Here is a 26,346-nt window from a genome sequence, read left to right on the forward strand (position 1 = left end):
TTTCCTGATTTTGTTCATAAATGAGTCAGGGGGCTATTGGAACACTGCTCCTTGCACTGCCTGAAGTCCCATCATTAGATTTTCAGGCTTTTGTTTCTCTTCCTGAAGCAGTGATGCCGCAAGCTGACTCACCCCACAGTATTACCAGATAACTCTGTCTCCTGAAGCGGGTCAGGGTCTCTGAAAGGGAGTGGAGAAAGGGGAGAGTGAGCCGGGAGCCAGGGACCGGCTCAGGGTGGACAAGGGTCCCACTGGCAGGCCCTGCAGGTACCTGACTGTGCAGGCAGAGAGCTGTGTCCCTGGCCCCTAAAGTGAAGGTGTCCTGGCATATGGCAGCAGTGGGCGGGTTGATGGTTTGTGAACTGTGAAATACAGCCCCATCCTAGAGAGTGCGTCCCTTCCCGGCCCTGGTGGTGTGGGCCCTGGGGTTGACGCTGCCGCCATCAGGCACTCATGTTAATGATCCTCTTCCACAGACCTGTCCTTACTGCTGCCTCTCCACCTGGAAACTTCGGAGAAACCACTGCCAGCCAGGGCCTCGGGGCTTCTCCATGCTGCCTCCTTCACGCTGAGCCTTCTCCCCGCAGCTGGGAGGCTGGTCTTTAAAATCTTTTGTCCTTTAGAATTTTTAAATCTTTTAAAATTCGTCCTGGCTCCAGCTCCCCTCCTTCATCCCCCTGTGCTAAATCTCTCCCCACTTTTGTCCCCAGTTTCCTGGCCCGGGGTCAGACTTACATTTCCTCTCAGACACAAGTAATCCCCTGTCCCCTCCGGTGATCTCACTGCAAACTTGGGGCCGCAAGCCACCCCCTCCCTGGGTGGGCGGACAGCGAGGCAAGGCAGGGTGGTCGCCTCAGTGCCAGATGCCCAGGCGGGATGTGACTGGACACAGGGACATCCCACCCCCAGCTCTGCTGGGCCTGTGTTTGATCTCTTGGTTTGCATTTATGTTATGCCTTTCTGCACTTTTTGGGTTTTGTTTTCTGTGAGAGTCTTGATTCTCTGAAGCCAGGGACTGTGCTTCCTTCCTCCTTCAGACTGGGAGCTCCTTGAGGCCAGGGGCTGGATGTCTCCCTACTTTCAGACTGGGGGAGGTCTCCAAGGACAGTCTCCATCTCCAGCTACTTGGAGCTACTTGAAGGGAAGAGCTGGCCTTCCACCCCCCCCACTACCCCTTTGAACAGAGGGTCTCTAAGGGCTATGTCTCTGCCACTGACTATGTATTCCTTTTAAATCAGATGATCTTTGAGAATAGGACTGGGTCTCCTCCATCAGGTTAGAACTTCTTAAGGGCAGGGCTGTGTCTCCCCTCAGGGGCTCCCTGAGGATGGGGCTGGGTCTCCTTCTTTCTCTCAAGAGCTCTATGCCCACTTTGTTCCTGGGGTCTGCTCTGCCCAGGAAGGTGGGGCCTGAGTTCTGTGAATCAGGAGTCTCAGAGGGTGGCCGGGGGTCTGCTGGGGCCACTGCTCGTCAGCACCAAACCTTGTCCATAGCACAATTTGAGGCAGGGATGTGGAAATGGGCTAGCGCGGTCTCATCTCAATAGTGTGAATTCATTAAGCTGCATTCCAGGGTGGCTGAGAGGAAAGGCTGAGGGTGGGTCAAACAGGCACATGGCAGGAGAGGAAGGTCCGAGGGGTGTGTGTGTGTGTGTGTGTGTGTGTGTGTGTGTGTGTGTGTGTGTAGAGGGGTCAGTTCTGGGGCAGCTGGGGTGACCCCCAGGGTGGAGAGGGGTGAGGGGCAGGTGGCCTTGGGCTGAGGCTCACCTCCTGCGTGTCTCTGCCCCAGTGCTGCAGGGTCACGTGTACCGGTTCTGCACCACCGATGGCCTGTGGCTGCACAAGGACAACTCGAGCCTGCCCTGGAGGGACCTGTCCGAGTGCGAGGAGTCCAAGCGAGGGGACCGAGTGAGTTGAGCCGGCGAGCTAGGGAGCAGCAGGTGCCAGCTTCATGGAAGCAGGGACCTGGGCATCTGGCGAGTTGGTCTGTGGCCATCCTTCCCATCCCCCTGCCTCACGGGCTTTGCACACCATGCTTTCTGGACAGAGGTAGTGTGCGTTCACCTCTCTGGCCTTAGAACAGGGCCCTAGAAATTCGAGGACCATCACCATAGGTTATTCTCTTTAGTTCCAGGATCCCAGTGGGGCTGAGTTGGGGCCCCACCTCTGCCCCTGTCCCACGGGAAAGAAGAATGTGGGAGAGGAAGGTTGTGGGCTACCCCTTGTACACTGTGTCCCCCGTGTGCACACAGAACTCCCCGGAGCAGCAGCTCCTGTCCCTTTACATCATCTACACAGTGGGCTACGCACTCTCCTTCTCCGCCCTGGTCATCGCCTCGGCCATCCTCCTGGGCTTCAGGTAAGGGGGCTGCTTCAGCCTTACCTGCCGTTCTGTCCCCAAATAGAGGAGGGGGTACCAAGCCAAAGCAGCAGTGCAGCAGGTTCCTCTCCTAAGAGATGTCCAGAGAACCCACACCATCTATGTGGTAGACTATGAGGCTGAAAACACCGGCTACGACACTGTGTACTTAGTCTAATCTGTGCTGTGTAAATGTGTGCGTATAATACTGCAAAAAAGGAAAAACAAACACTGCACATGAACACACAAAGCACATGCCCCACACCTTAACAGTGGGTGATAGGAGTAGGGGAAGTCCTCTCCAGTGAGCATATGTAACAAATCATCGGGAATTCAGTATGATTTTAGACAAGACCTCAGCGGGTTAGAGATTCTGCTCTCTTTGGAGCTTGTCAGCTCCCATGGAAAATTTCTTTCCTAGGTCTAACCTAGATGAGCCATTCCTTCCAGAGTACCAGGCTCTTCCCTTGCCCTCTGCACTGATGGCAGTGGGCCAGGAGGGCTGGGTTCAAGGGCAGGAGGGATTCTGAGGGTAGGGAGCTCAGGACACCAGCCAGCAGGAACAGGAGAGCTGACATTCCTCCTGTGGTCCCCATGACTTCTGGCACAGTCAGGGCTGGGCACACAGTCAGTGCTTAATAAATGCACTTACTGAGAATATGCTCCCCTTTTATTATGAAATGTTCAGAGATCTGAAAATACAGCGGCTGATACTATGATCACCTGTGCACACACACCATCCAGCCCAAGAACTAAAGCCCACCGCGTTGTTAAGCTTCCCTGAGTAACGCTCCCTCCTCACCAGAGGGAACCCCTGAGGGGCCACTTATAATTCCCACGCATCTCTCTATACTTTTACCGCATTTCTTAGTATCTGTACAAATATATGGTGTGGGGTTTGCATATTTTAATGGCATGTTGGACATATTCTTCAGCAGTTACTTTTGGCCTGACATTATGTTTTTGTGAGGTTCATTCACATTGACATTGATACAGGCAGTTCTGTGTAATTCATTTTAAGTGTCACTCCACTGTATGATATATTACAGTTTATTTATTTGTTATCCTTTTAATGGACACTTGAGGTGTTTCTCTTTTCTTTCTGCTCTGAATTATAAACCTTGCTACAATGAACATTCTTACCTATGACCCCTTGTGCATTTCTCCAGGGGCACATGCCTCTGAGTAGAATTGCCTGGTCTGAATACCGCGTGCTGTTGCAAATTTATTAGGCGTCGTGAAGTTGTTCTCCAAGGTGGTCATGCCGGTTTGCCCTCTTACTGGTAATACATGACAGTTCCCTTGGCTTCACATCCTCACCAATATTTCCTATTTTCAGGCCTAATTCTTGCTAATCTGAAGTGTGTGAAATATCTCACTATGATTTGAATTTTCATATCACTGATTCCTAGAGAGATCTAACATACTTTTTATGTTTCATTCTGTGAATTGCTTGTTCGTAATCCTTTGCTCACTTTTTTATTGGCTTATTTGGCTTTTTCTTTTTATTTTAGGCATTCCTTGTATATTCTGGATAGTAATCCAGGATATATTCCTTCAGCCTGTGGTTTATTTTTTCACTCGCTTTATGGTGCCTTTATGCACAGAAGTCCTTAATTTTAATGGAACGAAATATATCAATGTATCTGATTTTACTGATAAATTTATCAGTAAGTGTTATCAATTGATAAAAATTCATTTTTCGGGGCTTCCCTGGTGGCACAGTGGTTGGGAGTCCGCCTGCCGATGCAGGGGACATGGGTTCGTGCTGCGGTCCAGGAAGATCCCACATGCCACGGAGCGGCTGGGCGCGTGAGCCATGGCCGCTGAGCCTGTGCGTCCAGAGCCTGTGCTTCTCAACAGGAGAGGCCACAACAGTGAGAGGCCCGCGTACTGCAAAAAAAAAAAAAAAAAAAAAAAAAAATTCATTTTTCCAATTGATAAAAAAATTTATCAGTTTTTTTCCCCAAAGGCCAAATTTCTTTATGATCTGGTTTAAGAAACCTTTCCTTATCCCAGGGTCATAAGTTTTGCACATCCCTTATGGCTGTTTGGTGAACCTGGAATTTATTTATTTATTATTATTATTTTTGTGTGTGTGGTACACGGGCCTGTCACTGTTGCGGCCTCTCCCGTTGCGGAGCACAGGCTCCAGACGCGCAGGCTCAGCGGCCATGGCTCACGGGCCCAGCCGCTCCGCAGCATGTGGGATCTTCCCAGAACGGGGCACAAACCCATGTCCCCTGCATCGGCAGGCGGATTCTCAACCACTGCGCCACCAGGGAAGCCCCTGGAATTTATTTTTGTCTGTAGTGGAAATAAGAGATTTAATTTCATTTTTCCATGTATACATATAGTTAATTGCATCAGGACCATTTATTGATAGCAATGCCTACTCTGCCATGCAGCAAGCATCTTCTGTGCCTGAGTCTCTGTCATGTGGATTGTTTTCCTTTGGTCTAGTTATCTGTCCCTTTGCCTATGCTATGGTGCCTTAACCACTATAGATTCATCAAAAACCGTGGTTTTCTTGGGACTTCCCTGGTAGTCCGGTGGTTAAGACTGCATGCTTCCACTGCAGGGGGCACAGGTTCAAACCCTGGTCGGGGAACTAAGATCCTGCATGTTGTGTGGTGTGGCCAAAAAATAAAAACAACTTGGTTTTTTTTATAGCAAGGGCCCCTACATTGTGGTTCTTTAGGAGTGTCTGGAATATTCTTGGCCCTTGGCTCTTCTTTATAAGTTTTTAAAATTACCATAAAAAAACTGTTGGAATTTTTATTATAGCTATATTGAATTTATTGGTTATTGTGAAGAGAATAGACACTTTCAAGATAGTCTTTCTAACCATGAATCTGGTGAATCTTCTGTTAATTTGCATCTTCTTTAATAATTTTAAGCAAGTTTTACTGTATTCTCCATAGAAATTGTGCCTTCTTCTGTTAGACTTATTTCTAGGTAGCCAATTAAAAATAGTGCAAATGAATTTTTTAAATTTACTTTTCAATTGTTTATTGCTGATGTACATAAACATGCATATCAGCAACCTTATTGAATGAACTCTGATTAGTTCTAATAATTTGTGTGTTGATTCTCTTGGATTTCCTATGAAGATCGTCTATCATCTACAAATGATGACAGTTTTGTGTCTTTATTTCCAATTCTTATGCATTTTTCTTCTTGCCTTCTTACAGTGGCTAGGATCTGTAGTACAAAGTTGAGTAGATGTGATGTAAGTAGATCTTACAGCTAGATAATCCTAATTTTGTTCCTGATTTTAAAGGGAATCTTTCTAAAAAGTTTCAGGTAAGAATGATGTTTGCTCCTTGTTTGGCTAGATAGCCCTTATTGGGTTAAGAAATGCCCTCATATTTCCAGTTTGCTATGTGTTTTTACATGAAAGGATGTTGAAGTTGTATCCAATACTTTCTGAATTCCTGCCATATGCTTAGCCTCACTCTGCCTCTGTAAGGCAGCCTGGAGGCATTTTAGACATGGGCTGTCATCAAGAAGCCAAGCAAGTCCCCAGTGGGGAAAGTGGTCCTCACACAAATCACTTGGGTTACGCGTGACTTTGTAGAAGAGAAGATGCAGCGGAGAAAAGACAGAGTGTGGATGGGGTTGGGGGTGGCAGTAACCACACAGCTGAAGACTTCATGGCCAGGCAGGATTTGAGTTGGACCCAAAGGATTTTCAAGGTTATGGGGAAGAAGGGCATCCAGAGGAAGAAAGACAGGAGCATGATCCCAGAGCTGGACACATGCCTGAGGTGTGCCTTGGCCTGAGAACCGGGGGTTGTAGAGCAGAACTGTCGGCCGCTGTGCCAGGGAGGGCCCTTCTTTCTCCTGCAGACACCTGCACTGTACCCGAAACTACATCCACCTGAACCTGTTTGCATCCTTCATCCTCCGAGCGCTGTCCGTCTTCATCAAGGATGCAGCCCTCAAGTGGATGTACAGCACGGCCGCCCAGCAGCACCAGTGGGATGGGCTCCTTTCCTACCAGGTGTGTGGTGCGTCCATGGAGGGCCTGGGGAGGCGGTGGACAGTCCATGAAAGTCTGTCTCCCCCACCCCACCCAGGCCTGGTACAAAGAAAGGCAAGAGCTTCCCAGGCCTGGTCCTCAGGGAGCCCCCAGTGTGATGGGAGAGGCTGTCCACCCTGGGGAGCCCCCAGCCTAAGAAGGGAGTTACTGCCCTGCCCTTAGGGAGTTCTGTTTGACTCAGGCGAGTGCTTTTTGGAGACAGACCTGGGTTTGAATTCCAGGTCTGCCACTTGCTAATTTTTAGGCAAGTGATTTAACTTCTCTGGACTCCAGTTTTCTCAGCTGTATGGGGATAATATTAGTTTCCTCCGTCCAGGATAGTGAGGATCCGATGAGCTAAAGCAGGTCAAGTTCTTAACACTGGCTCCGGCTGGAAGTTGTCGGCTCTGTCGTCCTGCATTCACCACGGCAGGACTGCAGCTGGGGCGGGACTGGGAGCGGGGTCCAGAGAGGCAGGGGCAGAGCTGTTGTCCCCTGGGGACCCTTCCTCTGCCCCCAGGACTCTCTGGGCTGCCGCCTGGTGTTCCTGCTCATGCAGTACTGCGTGGCGGCCAACTACTACTGGCTCCTGGTGGAGGGGGTGTACCTGTACACGCTGCTGGCCCTCTCTGTCTTCTCCGAGCAGCGCATCTTCAGGCTCTACCTGAGCATAGGCTGGGGTAAGGCCAGCTGTCATTCATCTCACTCCCCTGCCCCGACTGAGCATGGGTGGGTGGGAGACCCTGAGCCCTCTTGGAATTGCTGCCTTCAGGCTACCCCAGGAGGCCAACTTGGTGCCCACTGGAGAACCCCCTCCTGGGCACAGGACTTGCTGCCTGCCCATGGGGCTGTCAAGCCATTGTCCCCCATCCCCACGCCTTTGCCTGACTCTCCTCCCTTAAAGGAAGCAGAGGCCTTCACCCGATCTGGCCAAATACACCATGCACACCATTGGCTGTCATGGCACCGGCCTCAAAGGTCCCCCGCTCCCAAGACTCTTTGGGGGATAGAGCCCCACATCCAGTCCTGGGCAACCCAGCCCCTGAGGGAAATGGAGGGTCCTGAGCCTCACGGCGGGGGGTCCCTGGGGGTGCGGGCTGAGGGGCTGCGGCTCTGTCACATGATGATGAAGAGGATGGCTCAGAGGAGAGCCGAGTAGGGCAGGGGGGTCGGCCGGAAGCCAGCTGAGGAAAGGGCGGACCCCGGATGTGCCTGGAGCCCAGCTGGAAATGTTCTAGCCGAAAAAGTCTGCCAAGAACCATTGTGTCTTTTTTTTTTGCTGGAACATTTCTGGTTGTGCTTCTGCCTCTCGCCATGTGGGATTCCGACGAGAACAGGGGTAGGATGGGGCAAGAGCTGAGACACCCACCCTAGCAGCCCCTCACCTCCACCCTCTACCCCGGAAACAGATGCAACAGCGCTTCCTCTTGAGGGGCCCGTGGTGCCCACCCAGGATGGAGCCAGGAGCGGGCCCGTCTCTGGGCCTCCCACACCACAGGACCTGCCTTCCTCCTCCCGCTTGCACACACTCACTCAGTCCTCTTGCCTGCCTCGGGCTGCCCTCTGACCTCTGGGGACTTGCATGCTCCTCCCTTGATGTCCCCTCCTGCCCCTGAGCCTCTGCAAGGCTGTGCCTGGTGCAGCCCGCCTCCTCGGGAAGCTGCCTCGGGTTGCCTGGCCCCTAGTTCTGTGCTCTGTCTGGCCCTCTCGGTCTCCCTGTCCCTGTCCTCACACGTCATCCCTTGTTGCTGATGTTCTTAGGCTACTTCATTCTGTACGGCCCCATTTAGAGTACCTTGAAAGGGGCTTTAACCTGAGCAGTGTCCTGACGGCAGGGCCTTACAGACAGAGCAGGCATTGGAACCAGGCCTCCTGACTCCCAGGCCCTGGGCCCCATCGCCTGTCACACAAGGTTCTCTGGCCTGCACTGCATCTCTTTAGCCCCTGAGGGCCTGGCTGAGCAATCTCAGGCCTCTGCACAGGTGGGCAGGTGGGCCTGGCCTCTGCACGCAGCTTCCTGCTCCTACCCTTCCTCCCTCCTCTGCCGGGGCCCAGCCCTTCCCTGCTTGGCCTTCCTCCCCTCCCAGGCCTCTTCATCCTGCTAGGGCCGTCAAACAGGCAGTGGGCAGCTGGAGAGCCCTGTAGCTAGCTAGGGGTGGGGGCGGAGTTAGGCCACTGAGGGGAGCCCTGGGAAGGCTGTCCTCAGGGTGGGGGAGCATGTCTGTCCATTCTGGGAAACAGCATCAGCACTGCAGTGCTGTCACCATGGTGACCTGAGGGCAGGAACAATCTAAGGGATGGTGTGATGTGTGCAGAGGCACGTGGGTGGTTGGTGGAGGGTTTGGGGTGGGGGACGCAGTGTCTCTGAGTAGGAAATGGGAAGGAGGGTGCCAGTCCTTTCCCACCACTTCACGTCCCAGCTTGGGGCTCAGAGTCTGAGGAGGCAAAAGGGCAGGACCCAGGGGACACCCCACTTCCGGATCATAATGTCCTTTTCTTGAGGAATTGGGATGGGGAGATACAGAGAGAGACAGGGACAAAGACAGAAGGACAGAAAGAGAGACTCACAGAGAGCCCAGAGCTCTGTTGTGTTGTCAAGAGGCTTGGCCCGTGTTGGGATGCTCAGGAAACAACTTTTAGCTTCATATGCAAATGTAAGGATTAAAATTAGGACTCTGACACATTGGGGGAATCCCCGAAAGGCATGTCAGCTTCTGCTGCCGTCCATGGGCGGCCGGGTGCCCCCATAACCCACCACAAGGAGGCTGCACAGGAGGGAGGCGAGTGATGGACGAGGGAATCATTACTTCTCAGAGCCAGTTCTGTGTGTCTTATTTCAAGCTTTTTTCTCCAGCCTGTCTTGTTGATTTTCTAAACAGGAGAAGGATGAAGCCAGCAGGGAGTGTGTCATGTTTTCAGGTGGCAGAGTGGTGCCTGTGATTTTTTTTTTTTTTTTTTTTTTGGCTGTGTTGGGTCCTCGTCGCTGCACGCGGGGCTACTCTTCGTTGCGGTGCGTGGGCTTCTCGTTGCGGTGGCTTCTCTTGTTGTGGAGCACAGGCTCTAGGCACGGGGGCTTCAGTAGTTGTGGCACGTGGGCTCAGTAGCTGTGGCTCGTGGGCTCTAGAGCGCAGGCTCAGTAGTTGTGGCTCACGGGCTTAGTTGCTCTGCGGTATGTGGGATCTTCCTGGACCAGGGCTTGAATCCATGTCCCCTGCGTTGGCAGGCGGATTCTTAACCACTGCACCACCAGGGAGGCCCTGTACCTGCATTTTTAAAGACTTTGTTAAGAAGATGCTGATGAATGAATGAAGTTCACCAGGTCTGGCTGATAACATGAGTGTGCTCCCCAGTCCTGGAGTGGGGTCTCAGAGAAAGGCCAGCAGGTGCCTGGGGATGTCTAAGATGGAGGTTTCCGGACATGTGTGTGGCTCAGGGTGTTGGCATGTTCTTGCCTGGACAGCTTCCCTTCTCTCATTGATACACTGACCCACTCACTCATTTGTTCGTGCATTCCGTTCTTACTGGGCATCTTCTATGTGGCAGGCTCTGCACTACGTGCTGGAGCCTTTGGAGGCCATCTGCCTCTTGTCCAATCTCATGAAGGCCTGTTACTAAAGCATCATGGATGCTGAGAGGTCAGGGTTATATAAAAATAAATGGCCAAGGAGAGAGCTGTCTGATGACAGCTCTGGTCAGCCGTGAGCCACTCTGCTTCCCCCAGCTGTCTGCACCGTCAAGCACAGTAGCTCCAGGCGTACAAGCTGCTCTGTAGCTGCTGTTGAGTGGACATCCGTGTGCTGAGGATGTAGGTGATGGTGATGGGAAAGGCAATGAAGTGGGTTCTGCCCTGGAAATGTGCTCCTGGGGGAGACCCCTGAAGCCACACATGTATACACATGGACCCCCCACCACCACACACACATCGTGTCCACACCCCTTAATATGCACGCTCTTACTAGTCTCAGACACCCACATCTCCATCCCTGAGAGGCACCGATAGAGACAGGCGTGGAGAGAGTTGGTGCGGAATGCCATCGAGGGTGGTGGCATAGCAGTCCTGTGTTCTAGTCCCACCTGTGTCCTCCTAAGCTGCCTATCCATCTTCTCATCTGTCACACGAGGATGGACAATCCAATTTTAAGTCAACAAACACATATTGAGCTACCAGGTGAGATGGGTGCTGAGGCTCTGGAGATGAATGAGGCTTTGTCCTCAAGGAACTGGAAACCAGTGTATTAGTTACCTATGCTGCATAACAAATGACCCCACACTTAGCTGCTTAAGACAACAATTATGTCTCCCACTTTCTATGGTCAGAATTCTGGGTTCAACTGAGATGTGCGCCTCGGGCTCAGGTTCTCTAAGAGAGGTGCAGTTCAGCTGTCAGCCAGGGTAGCTGTCATCTCAAGGCTTAACAGGTTGGAGAATCCACTTCCAGGCTCACTGTCGAGGTTGTTGGCAGGAAGCTCAGGTCCAGGCTGGCTGTTGGCTGGAGGCCTCCCTCCCTCACCACAGGGGGCTCTCTGAGTGCCCTCATGACACAGCAACTGGTGTCCCCCAGGGCAAGTGATCAAATTAAGAGAGAAAGAGCCCACGATATGCCTTTTGTAACCTTTGAAGACCGTCTTTTATAGCCTAATCTCAGAAGTGACATGCCATCACTTCTACTGTACGTTATTGGTCACACAGACCAGTCTGGATGCAGTGTGGACCGCACCTGGGTGGGAATACCAGGAGTGGGGCGGTTGGAGGCCATCCTAGAGGGTGCCCCCCACACCATCCAGCCTCAGCCATGCTGGCAGTGTTGTGGTAGCTGTTGTTACTGTAGCCACTGTGCCGTCAGTTGGGCTGTCAGCGTCAAGGACAGGGCTCCTGTCCAGGCTTCCGCCCAGCCACGTGCAGGGGCGTGGGGGTAGGGGCAGGAGCCTGGAGGGCCTTCAGCGCCTAGAGGAGTTGACTGAGATGGACAGGTGGGCTGATGCAGAGGTGGGTGGGTGGCCTGTTCCCACCTCGTCCAGCATGTCCCCCCTGCCCCACTCTTTGGCCCCGTCTCTCGCTACTTGGGTGTCTTTGTCCTTGTGTCTCAGCCAGGACCCTGGGGGCCAGCCCTGACAGTGTGCCTGGCCCACGGGAGGGGCAGTGCTGTGAGGACTGTGACGTAGCCCCAGTGTGGTGGGGACCTCTAAGGAAGAGTCTGGGGTGTTGGGGTGGGTGGTTCCCGCCACCTCTTCTCCGAAGCACCCAGACCAGCCTAGTTCCATACCTGCCAGAAAGCGTGGCTTGGGGCCGGGCAAGGAGAGGGGCTGGAGGCGGGAGAGGCCCTGGTAAGAGAGGCCTCTGGGTGTGCCTAGCGGTGGCTCTGGCCTGCCAGCCCCTCTCCCCCTCTCTCTTTCCCTCTCTCCTCTTAGGTGTTCCCCTGCTGTTTGTTATCCCCTGGGGCATTGTCAAGTACCTCTATGAGGACGAGGGGTGAGTGTCCTTCCTGCTCTAAGCGGGTGAGGGGTATGCTGAGGTCCCTGTCCTCAAACCTCGTGGGTTTCCTTGGCCCCCGGCATGTGCAGCTGCTGCCTGTTGGGAGGGTACACTGAGGGACCAGGAGCTAAATTTATGAATTTAGTTCTCTAGTCCCCCTCCCTCGCCCTCCCCGGATTGTATGAGGACAGGAGTGCTGGGTCTGTGGGGTCCATGGTACCCCCCTGCAGGTTTTTCTGTAATAACCGTGGGTGAAACGTTTCTGTTACTCTGTGTCTGATGCTGAGTACACACACGAGTGTGACTGTAGGTTAATGAAGGGGCTGTGCGTACCTCTGCGTGTGCATGTGAAGGGCTCCGTGTGTGTGTGAGTCCTGGTTGTCGGGCAGCTCCTGATGGCAGTGTTTGTGTGGGTCTGTGTGTGTCACTTTTGCGCATGCCCGTGTGTCTCTGTGTGCCCTGTGCCTGCACCGGGAGCTGGGGGGGGGTCTGTGTGTCCAACCGGGTGTCCGTGTGTCTCTCCTCCCCAGCTGCTGGACCAGGAACTCGAACATGAATTACTGGCTCATCATCCGGCTGCCCATTCTCTTTGCCATCGGGGTGAGTGACGCTGTGGGGTGGGGGTGGCAGCTGCTGTGGGCCCGGGCGGCACTGGGCGGAGGAGCGGGAGAGAAGGGTGTCTTGAGAGGGCCTCCAGCCGCCCTTCCCTCCGCCGTGCAGGTGAACTTCCTCATCTTTGTCCGGGTTATCTGCATTGTGGTGTCCAAACTGAAGGCCAATCTCATGTGCAAGACAGACACCAAGTGCAGGTGACGTAACCGAGCTGCCTTTGCTGGGCAGGCACCCTCAGCCCTTCCTTCCGGCAGAGTCAGAGATCCTGGGGTGCTGAGCTCAGATCCTTACGTGATCCAAGGCCCGGCCTGGGACCCCAAGACTTGCCCTCACCCCTGTACCCGGGCAGCTCCTGGGCTTCTGGGGGTCTCCACCTGTACTTCCTCCCCTCCAGGCAGCCTGTCCCAGGGTATTCGGTGGGGGAGGATGTCTGTGACCGATATACCAGGGCTTGGCGGGGGTTGGGGGCACAGAACAGGGGGAAGAGTCCACGGGAGAGGTCCAGAATGCCACCTCCACCCTGCCCCCAGGCTCGCCAAGTCCACGCTGACACTCATCCCCCTGCTGGGGACCCACGAGGTCATCTTCGCCTTCGTGATGGACGAGCACGCCCGGGGCATGCTGCGTTTCGTCAAGCTGTTCACAGAGCTCTCCTTCACCTCCTTCCAGGTGACCTCGAGGCTGGGGCCTCCCTCGAGCAGTCCCAGGGTGGGGATGGAGCGGGGACCAGCCTGTATCATGCAGATAGGCAGCCTGAGGCCCGGGGGAAAGTGGCCCTTGTGCAAGTTATGTGGTTGGAGCAGAGCCAGAGTCCCCAGGTATGCTGACACCCAGGACAGTCTTCTCTATGAGCACACTGGACAAGAAGTCTTCCCGGATGTCGCCGAGGGCACCCAGCCTGACATGGCAACTGCTGTCCACTGGGCTGCTAGCTGGCGGCAGGTACCCTGCCAGGTGCTTTACACACATTGTGTAGCTAATCCTAGCAGAATCCCAGGAGGTGTGCAGGATTATCCCATTTTCCAAAGGAGGAAACTGAGGCTCAGAGGCGTTAAAATGAGATTTTCCAGGTCACATTGTTTCCAAAGCCAAGGATTGAGCCTCTCCACTAGTGTTAGATGATGCTGAGGGGGTGCGAATGTCAATGGGGGTGTAGGAACATAAGAAACTGGCCCCAGCTCCTCAAGTGTCTTATGGGATGGCCACGAGCACGTGGGTCCACGCATGTGCACTTACACACATGTGCACACACACAGATCACAGGCCTGGAGCACCGGGGCTCCTGAGTGAACGAATAGGGCCAGGTAGGGAAAATTCCATGTGATCAGAGGTGTACTTTCTCAGCTCAGGCCTCCTCCAGGAGCGGGTGGTCGAAGAACTTCCACAGTTTCGGAGCGAGGGGTCTTCTCATTCCTCCAGAAAGGAAAGGAGAAGGAACCCACCACCCCCTGGGCCTGACTGGGCTGCCCAGTCTAAGGAGGGGGTTGTTGGGGCAGAGCCCCAAGGAGCTTCAGACTAGGCCTGCCTGCCGGGCGCCTCCCTCCCCTTCCTCCCACTGACACGACTCTTGCTTCCAGGGGCTGATGGTGGCCATCTTGTACTGCTTTGTCAACAATGAGGTAAGGCCTGCGGAGGGACGTGGAACCCTGGTGGGCTGCTACCATTGGCCGTCCTGTGGTTGTGCAGTGGGGTTGTTCAGTCTTTTCAGCTGAAATCCCTGCTCACCCTACTGAGGCACTGGAGTGGAGGAGGCACCTTATCCCTGTATGGTTTCCTGTGCCTGGGTCTCTCCATCTCTCTCTGTCACACACACACACACACACACACACACACACACACACACACACACACACACACACACACACACTGTGCCTGGGTCTCTCCATCTCTCTCTGTCACACACACACACACACACACACACACACACACACACACACGTGCAGGATGCCCTAACCATATATGAACTTGGGGAAGACCCAGCCTCATGTTAAGAGGGTCTTGAGTGAACAGGTGGTGGTGACTGTTACAAGTCACACGCTTGGGGCTTTAAAAATCACCATCTCATTTACTTGTCCCTGCCTCGCTGCAAAAAAATATCCCTGCTAAAATTCTGGTTTCGATATTCTCATTTCTCACACATGAGAACGTTGAAGATCAAAGAGTCGGAGACACGCCCCAGGTTTGGCCTGGAAATAGTGCAGAGTCAGGATTGAAATGAATTCTGACCGGAAGGAGAAAGCTCCCTTCTGTGCATGCAGGCAAGGACCCTGTCCACCACGGGAAAGGGAACCCCTGTCCACCATGGGAAGCCACCCGTGGCTTCCTGGTGGCTGGGGTCGGGGGAGGGGGTTCTTGCTGAGCAGATCCCCAGCTGGCCTCTCCCCTTGCACTCTCCCAGGAGACCCCGCTCGGAGCGCCCAGAGAGCGTGCCTTGTTCAGGCACATTGCCCGGTTCCTTTCAACCCTCCGCAGGTGCCTCAGGCCCTGGTTCCTCCAGGCCCATGGACAGACATGTCACCATCACTGGGTCACAGAAACACACGTGGCTCCTGGGCTGAGACCTCTGTCCATAAGAGCTGTTCTCCAGACCCAGGGTTGCCTTGGCAATGTGGGGTACTTGTGACCCAAGGAGAAAAGATGGCCCTGGCATTGGTCCTGCGTGGCTGCCAAGGCCTGCACCAGCTGCCAGTGGGCAGGGAGTGGGCCAGGGGAGGGGAGGCCTGGGGGTGGCTTTGCTGTGTCTCTTGTGACTCAGGAGCCTGAGTGCTGGTCCTGAGTTCTGCTCCTACCTGGCTGTGCGACCGGGGCAGTCACTGCTTCTCTCCCCAAGTGTAAATGCAGGTGAATGAGCTTTACCAACTCAGCCCAAATCCCAGAGCCTGGCGTGGTGCCCGGCCCGAGGACATCAGAGGCAGGAATGAGGGTAAACTGAGGGTGAGGAGGCATGCTGACAGGAGTGCTAGGATAAGGGTCCAGGATTCATGGTGTCGTCTCTGTTGTTTCACTGTGAGAGCTCAGTAATAGAAGAAACCCAATGTCAGGTGCTCCTTTAGATAGTCATTTATTCATTTGGCTCATTTAAAAAAACATGTATCGGGAGCACCTGATATATGCTGGGCACTGTGTGACGTCCAGGAAGGAAGGTGTGGTCCTGGCCCTCGTGGTGCACCTCCCAAGTGGAGGGCGGGGAGACATGGCCAGAAACAAGCGTGGCCTAGAGTCATGGGCGGGGACTTCCCTGGCGGTCCAGTGGTTAAGACTCCGCGCTTCCAGTGCAAGGGGTGTGGGTTCGATCCCTGGTCAGGGACCTAAGATCCCACCCGCTGTAGGGCACGGCCAACAAAAGTTTTTTAAAAAAGAGTCATGGATGGCAGGAGACCAAGGGTCAGGACACCGGCTTAGGAGTCAGCCCAGATCTAGGTTCAGGTCCTGGCTGAGATTGGGAGAAATACTTAAATCTCTGCACCTCACTTTCCTTACCTTTAAGCAGGGACTAAGAGGAGCTGCCTCACAGGATTGCTGTGAAAGTTAATAATCTATGGAGAGTGCTGGGCATATAGTAGGTGCCCCATGAATGATGGTTTCTAATGACAGTTGTCGTTACGGGGGCCACAGCAGAGGTTCAGGAGAAGTGCTGAGGGAGAGGGAGGCAGAAGGGGACATAGTCCTGGTCCTGTCCGACTTCTTGCTGGTATCCACGAGACCTCTCCAGTCCCCGAGGTGGCTTCCCATGGGTGTGCCTCAGTTTACCATCTCTCTCTACCCGCCTCCCCAGTTAAGGGCTGTGCCACAAGACTGGCCTCCCTGCTGCTGCACAGGCAGAGGCCACCACCGGCCTTGGGTGTCCTCACCCCAGCTGTCAACACACACATCACACACTCAGCCGGGTATCGAACTGGCACAGAGCAGGGGGCCATGGGTGGTGTCTGCTCTGCTGCTCTCCCTCACCCAAGCCTGGGCTCGGTGACGCTGCCCAGGATCCTGGGGCCATCCTGGCAGGCAGGCTCTGGGCCATCTCAGCTTCACTCAGTTCAAAGTTCTTTTAAAGGAATGGCATGCGGCCACACCAGGCACCCCGCTGGGCTTAACTAGATGGATGGCAGCCCTGCAGGAAGAGAAGCGGGGTGTTTGCACAGGGATTGATGGGGCATTGGCAGTGAGCCTCTTACCCACAGCTGCTGACAGCTGGCCATCCTGCTGGCTGGGGCCTGAGAGGGAGAGCCCAGGCCCCAGATACCCTGATGTGGGGAGGCGGCGGGGGTCAGTGTGTGTGTGTGTGGGGGGGGGGGGAATCAGAGAAGCTCTGGAAAGCAAACATATGGGCACATCCCCCGGCAGGGCACTCCAGATGCCCTGGGCTGGCTGCGCAGGTTCCAGCAGCCTGTCTGGGGGACCAGAATCATGGGGCATCACAAGGGACCACGGCATTGCCACAGGCCCTCAAGTGACTTGGGCTCTGCGGCGTTACTTGTGTTTGTATCCTGCTCCCACAACCTGGTCCCCAAGCATCAGCTCTCTTGAGAAGGCGTTTCCTGATGGGGAGGCTGAGCCCAGCACAGCAGGGATTCTGGTTGGTTGAACTCACCTGGGCTGCACCCACCATGGGTTGGGACCAGTTCCTGGATGGGATTAGTTCAAATCCAGGCTGAGAAGCCCTTGTCCACAGCCCCTTCTTCACCGCTGCTGCCAGTCCCAGCCTCTTCCTCCCCCACGAGGCACCGGGCCCTGGATAAAAGCCCTCGGGGAGTTTAGAAAGGTCTGGTGTGGACACCATGAGGGGCAGGGAGGGCTGTCCCTCTTCTCAGTCATCCAAGCTGAAATCGGCAGAGTGCTTGCTCTGAAGTCAGAATCTCTCTTTTCCTTTTCTCCTCTCTCCCATCTTCCGTCTCCCCGCATCTCTCTGTCGCTCCTTCTCTTCCGTTAAATAATACTGTGATGGATTGTAAAAGGTACTTAGCTGAGTCACAGAGTTGAGAGATGGAAGAGACCAATTAGATCATCAAGCCCGGCTCTTTCCCGAGAAGAAGCAGAAAATAGGAGACAACAATAAACAATTTTATTGGGATATTAATTTAGGCGCCCGGAGGCCTTGACTCGTGTCTCTTAATATAATGCGGTGGATTTTTTTTTTCCCCTTCCCTACTAATGTAATAACGGGGCCATATTGTGGGCGGTTGGTTTGCATGATGGCTTTTGCTTCCCTCCTTCTCCCACGGAAGGTCCAGATGGAGTTTAGGAAGACCTGGGAGCGCTGGCGGCTCGAGCACCTGCACATCCAGAGGGACAGCAGCATGAAGCCCTTCAAGTGTCCCACCAGCAGCCTGAGCTGTGAGGGCACAGTGGGCAGCAGTGTGTACGCAGCCTCCTGCCAGGCCTCCTGCAGCTAAGACTCCAGCACCTGCCCTCGCCGTGGTCTCGCCGCCGGCTGGGCAGCCGTCCCAGGTGGGAGAGACCCTCCCGGGGAACGGGGGAAGGGGGTGCAGGGGGAGCTACACACGCACACACACATACTTCCCTGCTTTCCCTCCCTAAGCCCATCAGACAGGCAAATGGGCACTGCCTCCTGGGACCTGTGGACACATTTTCTCCGAGGAGAAGGGGCCTGTTAATTTGATCACTGTGGTGGGCGGAGAAGAAAAAGCGATTGCTGCTAAAACGAGGAGGATTTCTTCCTGTTAAGTCACAAGGCCCCTGGGGTGCACCCGGACTCAAACTCAAGGTCAATGGCTTATTAGTGGGGCTGGGGCTTGTAAGAGGATGTGGCTGCGAAGGAGGCGGATGCAACCTCAGCCAAGCACGGAGCTTGGGTAACGCCAGCCTCCCCCAACCTGCCTCCTCGTTAAGGGAGCCCGGGCACATGTCCGGGTTGCTTGTTTCCCTCATCTGGGCCCTCATCTCACCATCCACTGCCCCAGCGGGTGGTGTTGAGAATGAACATTGAGAAGGTGCCTGAAAGTTTTCCTTTCTGGTCCTTCCTTCTTCCCTGGATATTTGAGTTGCTTTGGTGCCTGCACCCACCATGCCCAGGGAACCAAGGCAGGCCCGCCGCCCAGGAGTCCAGCCCTGGGTATGAGCTCTGAATACTATTCTAGAGATGCTCAGGAATCCTGTGGGGCTCATCTAGGGGACTTCAGGAATGTCCATGCTGGGGGTGTAGACTACTTGCTACTGTTGGGAACCCAGAAGGCAGAGAGGGATTGCCTCCACCTCTCCATGGACGTACTTTCTACCTGCGAACAGATTATGTATCTTGCATGGGTGTTTGGGTGCGGCCCTCTTAACTTTAGCGGATGTGACCAAGAAGAGACTCTTCTGGGGACTCTACCAGTCCCCACTCTGACCGTGGAGGCGGGCTTCCCCTGCCCTTTGAAATTCCCCCACTTGGGAGCTTGTATGTACTTTGCTCATTTTTCTCTCTTGCTGTGAATAGTCTGTATGTGCTAATGTGCAAATATTGATTTGACTCATCCATGCTTTGAGCTACTGAATGTTTGCCCTGCCTCCAGCCTCATCCCATAAATAATGAGCATCAGAGAGGTTAGAGGGGGGGAAAACCTAGCAATCCTGCCCAGCCACAGGGGAAAAGCAGACATGTAGGACCACTGCAGAGACCGAGACAAAACGGGAACAGCCATACCGCAGAGGCTGGCAATTGAGTTCATGGATGTGGAACTCAGAGCAGAAGAGAAGTCTTGGGAGTCCAGACCTTCTGGGAGGGCAAAAGAATCTCTGGATGAATTCCTTTATGAATTGATCTTTCCCTCCTCCTTTTTGAGTGGCGGGGACCCTTCCCCAAAGCCTAGTGCCAGACACATTCTCCTCTGCCTCTCAGAGAGGCATGTGATGTGCAGGGAAAATAATAATGGGGCGTAAAACACATCAAGCAGAAAATTTCTTATACTCCAGCTTCAGTGAAGTGTTGTGTCTATGTTAATAGGGAAGTGGAACCTCGGGCTAAAGAAAGGATTTGTGTAGACTCTGCCTCCTTGACTGAGAAAATGTAGATAGGTGGGGGGGCAAGGACAGTCCTGCTTCCCCAGAATAAGGGCAAACTCCCTGACAGGCATCTCGCATTTGCTTTTCTCTTCGGAGTGGCGAGTGCTGGGGGCAGAAAAGTTCTGGTGGGTTGATTGGGGGAAATACAGCTCTGGTGCAAGTGTTTCCATTTTGGATAAACTGAAAACATTTGAGAATCATTAATATGCTACACAGCAACAAAGAAATAGACCGATTGATATTATCTTCAAGAAATAAATTTTTGAGGGGAAGAACTGTGGCGAGAAGGTACTTAGGTGCTTGGGACGCTCAGACCATTTGGTTTACACTGTAAGTTCTTTTTCCAATTGGTACTGATTTCCTGGCTTCAGAATGCTCATCACACACACACCCCGCCCCAAGCCTTTTAACACTGAGGAACGGTTTCCTTATCGGATACATGCCAGATGCTGCACTGAAGAAATACTTTCTTTGCTCCAAGACCTGCACTATTAATATCCATTTGAGTGGCAGTGCACTCGCTCCAAGGCTATTCCCAAACTCTCCTAAGCTAAACTACAGCACTCTTTACAGATCTGGGAACTATCGAATGCAATGTACTGAGAAATTCCACTAGCTGTTTCCATGCCTGGTGCCATAAGTCTGGAGCTTGCTGAGAACACTCTTGCTTGCCTCTGTCCTGGGGGTACTATCACTGACCAGCAGGATTAGGTGTTTTGTGAGTTGTGCAGTCAGGTCGCATTCCTGTCATGAAGAGGGGCTGAGTTCAGCACTCTGGCCAGCTCCCCCCCTGAACTTGCAAGGGGCTTAAATCATGTCAACTCATCTTTTCATATGAATCTTTGGAGCCGCTAAATCACAGAACTGAGACACCACTTACAATGCAAAGTTGCCTTCCCTTTAAAACAACTTTCCTGACTTGCAGGCCTGCTTTGCAATTGCCTCAATGTAATTTATGCTGAAGACTACAGCAGTGGAGTTCTCAGAGGCTCAGAGCAGGGAAAGATCTTGGAGATCTCTCTGCTCTGGTCTAGAGAATTGAGGAGGGTAGCTCACAGAGGTGATTTGCCCATGGTCACGGTGCTAGACGGTGGCTAAGCTGGGCTAGGACCCAGGCCAACTTCCACCTCCCAGTCCAGTGAAGCCTCTGGAAAGGATAGGTGAAAAATATAAATGGCCATTCAAGACACTCTCAGTGAAAGTTGGCAGTGTTATCTGGAGTTTCAGTTAAAGAGAAAACACAGCAGCAGAAATAAGTCAGATGGCACAGGTGCCATCTCCTCAATGATTTATGCCGCTGAGAACAGGGGAGGGTGTGCTTTACTACCTACTCTAGTACAAGAGGGTTCCCTTTTCTCCACACCCTCTCCAGCATTGGTTGTTTGTAGATTTTTTGATGATGGCCATTCTGACCGGTGTGAGATGATACCTCATTATAGTTTTGATTTGCATTTCTCTAATGATTAGTGATGTTGAGCATCCTTTCCTATGTTTGTTGGCAATCTGTATATCTTCTTGGGAGAAATGTCTGTTTAGGTCTCCTGCCCATCTTTGGATTGGGTTGTTTGTTTTTTGATATAGAGCTGCATGAGCTGCTTGTATATTTTGGAGATTGATCCAGGTGAGCCACTTTTGACAGCAAATCCAGCACTCTTTTAATGGGTTGGCTTAATGTTTTCCTGATGTATCTGTGCTCGTTTGAGAAGTTGTACTGATAGCCACACATAGTGGACAAAAAGAACCTAAACACCTGGCCCTCTTCTTTGCCTCTCTAGTGCTCCCTGAAGTTGGAGAAGACTAGCAAACTGGGCAACTTTAGCCTCTAGCAAAGACGGCAGAGCCGCCACGGAGGGCAAACACAGTCAGTTCACATCCACATCCCAAAAGGCTTGGTCCCCTCGTCGGTGTGGGCCATGTTTCAGCAGCTGCTGTCCTCATTCCCTCCTGTTTCTTCCAGAAGCAAAGAACACTGTGTGTGTGCGCGTGTGTGTGTGTGCACGCGGTGTGTGGTGTGTGTGTGTGTGTGGTGTGGTGTGCACAGCAGCGTAAAGTTAGGAGATGATGAATCCAGAATCATCCCACCCACTGTGAGGGTCAGGGGACTGCACAGCCTGGGGCAGGGCTGGGTGGGAGCCTGAACGATAGATGCTTCCTCTCCATGCACAGACAGGGCTCCCATTATTGCTAATGCCTGCGACGTGCTCAGGGAAGGCAAGATACACTCCAAAGGGTTATTTTCCCTCCACTGAATTGATTCTAATCTACAGTGCTGACTCTGCTTTTGGCTCCTAAGAGCCAAACTCTGTAAAAAAAATATGTCAGCTCACTCTGCTAACACAGCTATGCGAATGACATGCTAAAACTCAACAGAAACCAAATTAGGATCAACTCCTTTTTTTCCTTTTCACGGCTGCATCGAATTTTCTTGGGGGGGTAAAAATGACCCAATGTGAGAAACTCCTGCAAACAACATCACCTTGTCCCTACAGTGTTACCTGCTGGCTCAAACCAGCTCTCCTGCCCCATGCTGAGGGCCATATCAAGGAAGCGTTGTTAAGCAGTATAATTTCAAACACTTAAAGCCACAGTGTGTCCACAGTATCTATAATTATTTCTGCTCTGTGGATACAGATTGGCAGGAAGCAGATAAGCATAATCATTTTCCAATTAACTCCCCAAAGTCTTTTGGACTTGGCCTATATCTGAATCTATCAGAGGAGAGAGTTTTCTCTCTTCCCCTTCTCCCATTCCAACCAGTTTTTCGGGATCTCATCCAGCAGAGGTGCATTTTTCCCCTGAGGCATCCCAGCCCCACATTTACCCCCTCTCACCTCCCATCCCTGAGGTGAGCTTCCCACACTTCTCCCCCGGCCGCCTCAGTAAGAGGTGACCTTGCCAGCCGTGCTGGGAATGCCGTGCTCTCGGCTGTGACCAATTTCGGGGTGCAGATGAGAGTGAGGCATTGCCAGGGCTGAAGTGATGCCCCACATCCCACACTCCGGCACAGTGAGGAGCATCGCAGCCAGCAGCGTGGATCCTAACTTACATTGGGGTTATGCAACCTTTCGGATGGGGCCTGTCAAAACTATCAGTAGTCAATCAACCCCGACAATCTAGTGTGACTAATTACCTCTGTGTCAGAACAATCCAGGAGAAGAAAAACATATATAAATGAGTGTTTGGATTTGGTGGGAAAAAAAGAGCTCCCAGCAAAGTTTGGAACATATAACAAGTTAGGGTCTAGGCTTTTCTGCAAGGGTAACCAGTGGGGGTGGTCAGGAAGGGGCAAGATTCGCAACAGACAGACAGAGTAGGATCTTGCCAAATGGTTCACGCTTTACTTCCAAATCTGCAGTTCCTCTAAGCTCCTCCCACTAAAAATAATCACACCCTCAGAGCAGATAAACCTGAACATTAGTTTTGGAGGGGAGTTGATGCAAAGCTTAGATGCACCAAGAGAGATGTGCGCCAAGCTCTCAGGAGGGACAAAGCTGAATTTTATCTTCAGTGCTCTCGGGGGATGTTTGCGCCTCATGAATGTTTAAACAAGATAATCTTCATGTGATTTCTTAATGCATAAATTCATGTAAAATATGACCTGCGTCTATAGGTAGCAAATGTGTATGGTGTATAATTCCTTGTACAGATGTGAATGGATTCAGGCTCTTTCCTAATTTGCCTTGTAAGTCAAATAAAAGCCTGTCGTTACTGTGTCTCTCTTGCTCTTCCTTGGGAGGAGGAGGTTCTCTGCCATGTTGACCCAGGTGACTCATGGTGCAGTGGGAAAACACAAAAGATGCCGTTTCCAGCCCAAGGGGGGGAAGAATCCTTGCTCATCACTCATATCGTGATTTTCATCTTCAAAGCACTTACCAAGTACTAACTTATCCATCGCAGCCTTTGTGCAGGGACGGCACTGTCATTTAATTAGGGAAGTCGGGTGGTCGAGTGGCTTATACAATGACTGAAAGTCACATGGATGGGTATTTAATTCCACTCATTCGTTAGATCTCCTGTCTATATGAATTCAGTCCATTAAATCCATCTTTTAAAAAATGCTAGAAAAGCACGAACCTTGTGTGCAAAGCAGCCACAGGATTTGAATGGAGCTGCCACTAAGAGATTCATCTTCAGAAAAATGAACTTTTCTCCAGTTTTAATAATCGCACACTCTCCGGATTTGCAACTCACTCTCACGGAAGAGCAGAGGACTTGCAGATTCTCCCTAGTCCCTCCACCATTTCAGTCACCCCTGTCTGAAGATCACTGTACTGTACTTATCTGAATGTCTCCTTAAGCACACCTCTTTTAGACAAGCTGTGGGAATTGTTCCTTTCAGACATAAGAATCATAATTTTTACTCTGAGAGCAAACTACAAATACAGCCAATTCCTGAGACGTGCAGACAGAACATCTGCATTTGGGTTTGTCGGTACCCATCCTGCTTTCAGCTTCGTTCACTCCCCTGTCCGCAGTCTCGCCGTTCTGGGTCCTCATTTTGCCACTCAGCAGGAGCAGAGTGGAGCCCGGAGGTTTCTTCTCCCTTCCCCACCTCCAGGAAACCACCTGCCCAAACCGGTAACGACCGCCACATTTGTACGACACATGAGTCAGATAGGGGCAACCTCAGGGAAAAAGGTGTACTGCGGCTTAATGGGGCTTAGCCCCAGCCTGAAGAAAGGGTAAGCGGAGCTGCCTGCTCTGCTGAGGTCCATCCACGGAGGAAATAAATGAGAATTGCTGGCCTCCAGACCCACCCATGTTCACACGTGTTGTAAAGCCACATTCCAGGGACTGACGCCCCACCGGTGTGAAGGATCTCACTCATATGACATGTGTGTTGACATTCCCAAGGGGTCGGAATCTCCCCGCAACCCAAAATCTTCAGTCACTCTCCTCTCGAAAGCCTATGTCATAAATGTGCTATTCAGTATCTTTCGATCTCTCTCCACCCTCCTTCCTTCCCTCCCTCTCTCTTTCTCTTACACACACATTTCTCTACAGAGAAATACTGAAAACAGGTCTCCCGTACCAGAAATAGTGGGGAAAAAACCCCAGCAGTACAAACTGGAATAGATGACAAATGTAGCCGGAGAGTTGGAGAACATAGGAAAATAGATTCAATATGGGGACAAGGAAGGAGTAGAAACTGAGTGTCCTCAAAGGTGGGAAGGATAGGTGGGAAAGAGATGATGAAGAGGTCAGAACATAAGCAAAGTGAATAACAAAAAACAGCAGGCTGTTTAAATGTGAAAAAGAGCTGTAGTGAAGGGAGAGGAAATTGCAGAGGTAGAAAAAAGAATGAGAATTACAAGTGGCGAGCCATAGTGGGCCAAGTTGGGAGCCTGTCTCTAGTCAATGTTATTAACTCCTTCTTCCATAAATCTGAGCTCTTCCTCTGGAGAGTTCTCTAATCCCAAGCTGTGATAGATTATTTTCTTTGGTACAAAGGCTCATTTTAACTAACATAATGATTTTAGAAAGAGAAGAAGACCCACAGCCTAGAGCAAATCCAATAAAAAAAATTTTTTCCCCACTGATACAGGACTCCAGTGTTAGAATGAATTAATGTGGCTCTTCCTCATGTAGGACCAATAGACCTCAGAATGTATCGGTGTTACAACCTCCAAGAATAAAATCAATAGCTGAGAATTATAAATGCTGAGCAGTCCCATGCCGAGGGTTGGGAAGCTCTTTGGGGCTGAAGCAGGCTGGTAACACCTGGAGGGGATTGGTAAGCAGTTTTTTGTTTGTTTTTCTTTTTTTTAACTTTCCATATCTCCAGGGTGAAAGAACAAGGACTTGAAATAATGTTTACAGAAGGCTTTTCAGTGCCAGTGACCTAAGGTGCAATTAGAAACACAGTTCAGGACTTGGAAACATAACTACACAAGTTTAATAGCTACAACAAAAAGACCATGGCTACTCTGCCTTTTAGGTCCAATCTTCAACAATCTATAACCATTTACGTACATTTCTGGCTTAAAAAGACAAGCGTTTTAATGCCATATATTTTGCCCTCCAGAAAGTTTCAGAACCTTCAAAATTCCTAGTAACTTGAATTTACATTTATATTGAACCCCACTGGTACCCACCAATTAGATGCCACTTTACAATGAAATTACCCTCAAGGTCTTTTATCTTTCAAATTCTGGTATGGGAGGCAGAGAGTAGAGAACCAAGATGCAGGAGACACATACCCAAGTAAAGGCATCTCACTCTGGTTATGCTTAATCAATGTCTTTCCAACAACATCCTTTGGAAGGATAGTTAAAAGTACAGTTGAAAAGACATCTTATGTGCATTCATATTATATAAACGAATCATGTTACATTAAGAACACAGTATAATTCTTCAGTATAATTTCTTACCAATCAAGAAAAACATCCTGGGTTTCCCTGGTGGCGCAGTGGTTGAGAATCTGCCTGCTGATGCAGGGGACACGGGTTCGAGCCCCGGTCTGGGAAGATCCCACATGCTGTGGAGCAACTGGGCCTGTAAGCCTCAATTACTGAGCCTGCGTGTCTGGAGCCTGCGCTCCACAAGAGAGGCCGCGATAGTGAGAGGCCTGCGCACCGCGATGAAGAGTGGCCCCCGCTTGCCACAACTAGAGAAAGCCCTCACACAGAAACGAAGACCCAACACAGCCATAAATAAATAAATAATTTTTTTTTAAAAAGAAAAACATTCTTAACACCACATTTTACATAAGGTATTTACAAAAACACCTTCTTTTAGAAACTGGTAAAGATCATGAAACCTGCCAACCAAAGCATGATGGAGCCACAAGACCAGAAAAGATGCCACATCATAGAGTCTTAGTATCAGCTGCCACCACAATTCTTTCACATTCTCCCGGCCTTGAACTCCGTCTGCTTCTCACAT

At 51.8% G+C, this 26,346-nt stretch overlaps 1 protein-coding gene across 5 annotated transcripts in view; it reads left to right on the forward strand.

Annotated features, from left to right (window-relative positions):
• Positions 1–23,174, forward strand: part of GLP1R (glucagon like peptide 1 receptor) — a 37,310-nt gene extending 14,136 nt beyond the window's left edge. Inside the window, exons 4-14 of one of the 5 annotated variants that reach the window (XM_059077217.2) lie at positions 1,789–1,907; positions 2,252–2,358; positions 6,210–6,363; positions 6,902–7,061; positions 11,790–11,850; positions 12,384–12,453; positions 12,574–12,662; positions 12,996–13,134; positions 14,043–14,084; positions 17,685–17,907; positions 21,237–23,174. In XM_059077217.2, coding sequence (XP_058933200.1) covers positions 1,789–1,907; positions 2,252–2,358; positions 6,210–6,363; positions 6,902–7,061; positions 11,790–11,850; positions 12,384–12,453; positions 12,574–12,662; positions 12,996–13,134; positions 14,043–14,084; positions 17,685–17,852 — 1,109 coding nt within the window. In that variant the 3' untranslated portion in view covers positions 17,853–17,907; positions 21,237–23,174. Of the gene's footprint in view, positions 1–1,788; positions 1,908–2,251; positions 2,359–6,209; positions 6,364–6,901; positions 7,062–11,789; positions 11,851–12,383; positions 12,454–12,573; positions 12,663–12,995; positions 13,408–14,042; positions 14,085–17,684; positions 17,915–21,236 lie in introns of those variants that run through there. The other 4 variants (XM_067006132.1, XM_067006134.1, XM_067006133.1 and 1 more) reach the window with 4 other exon arrangements.
• Positions 23,175–26,346: the final 3,172 nt, after the last annotated feature.

This window comes from Kogia breviceps, chromosome 10, assembly GCF_026419965.1.
Source record: "Kogia breviceps isolate mKogBre1 chromosome 10, mKogBre1 haplotype 1, whole genome shotgun sequence".
Taxonomy (NCBI): Eukaryota; Metazoa; Chordata; class Mammalia; order Artiodactyla; family Physeteridae; genus Kogia; species Kogia breviceps.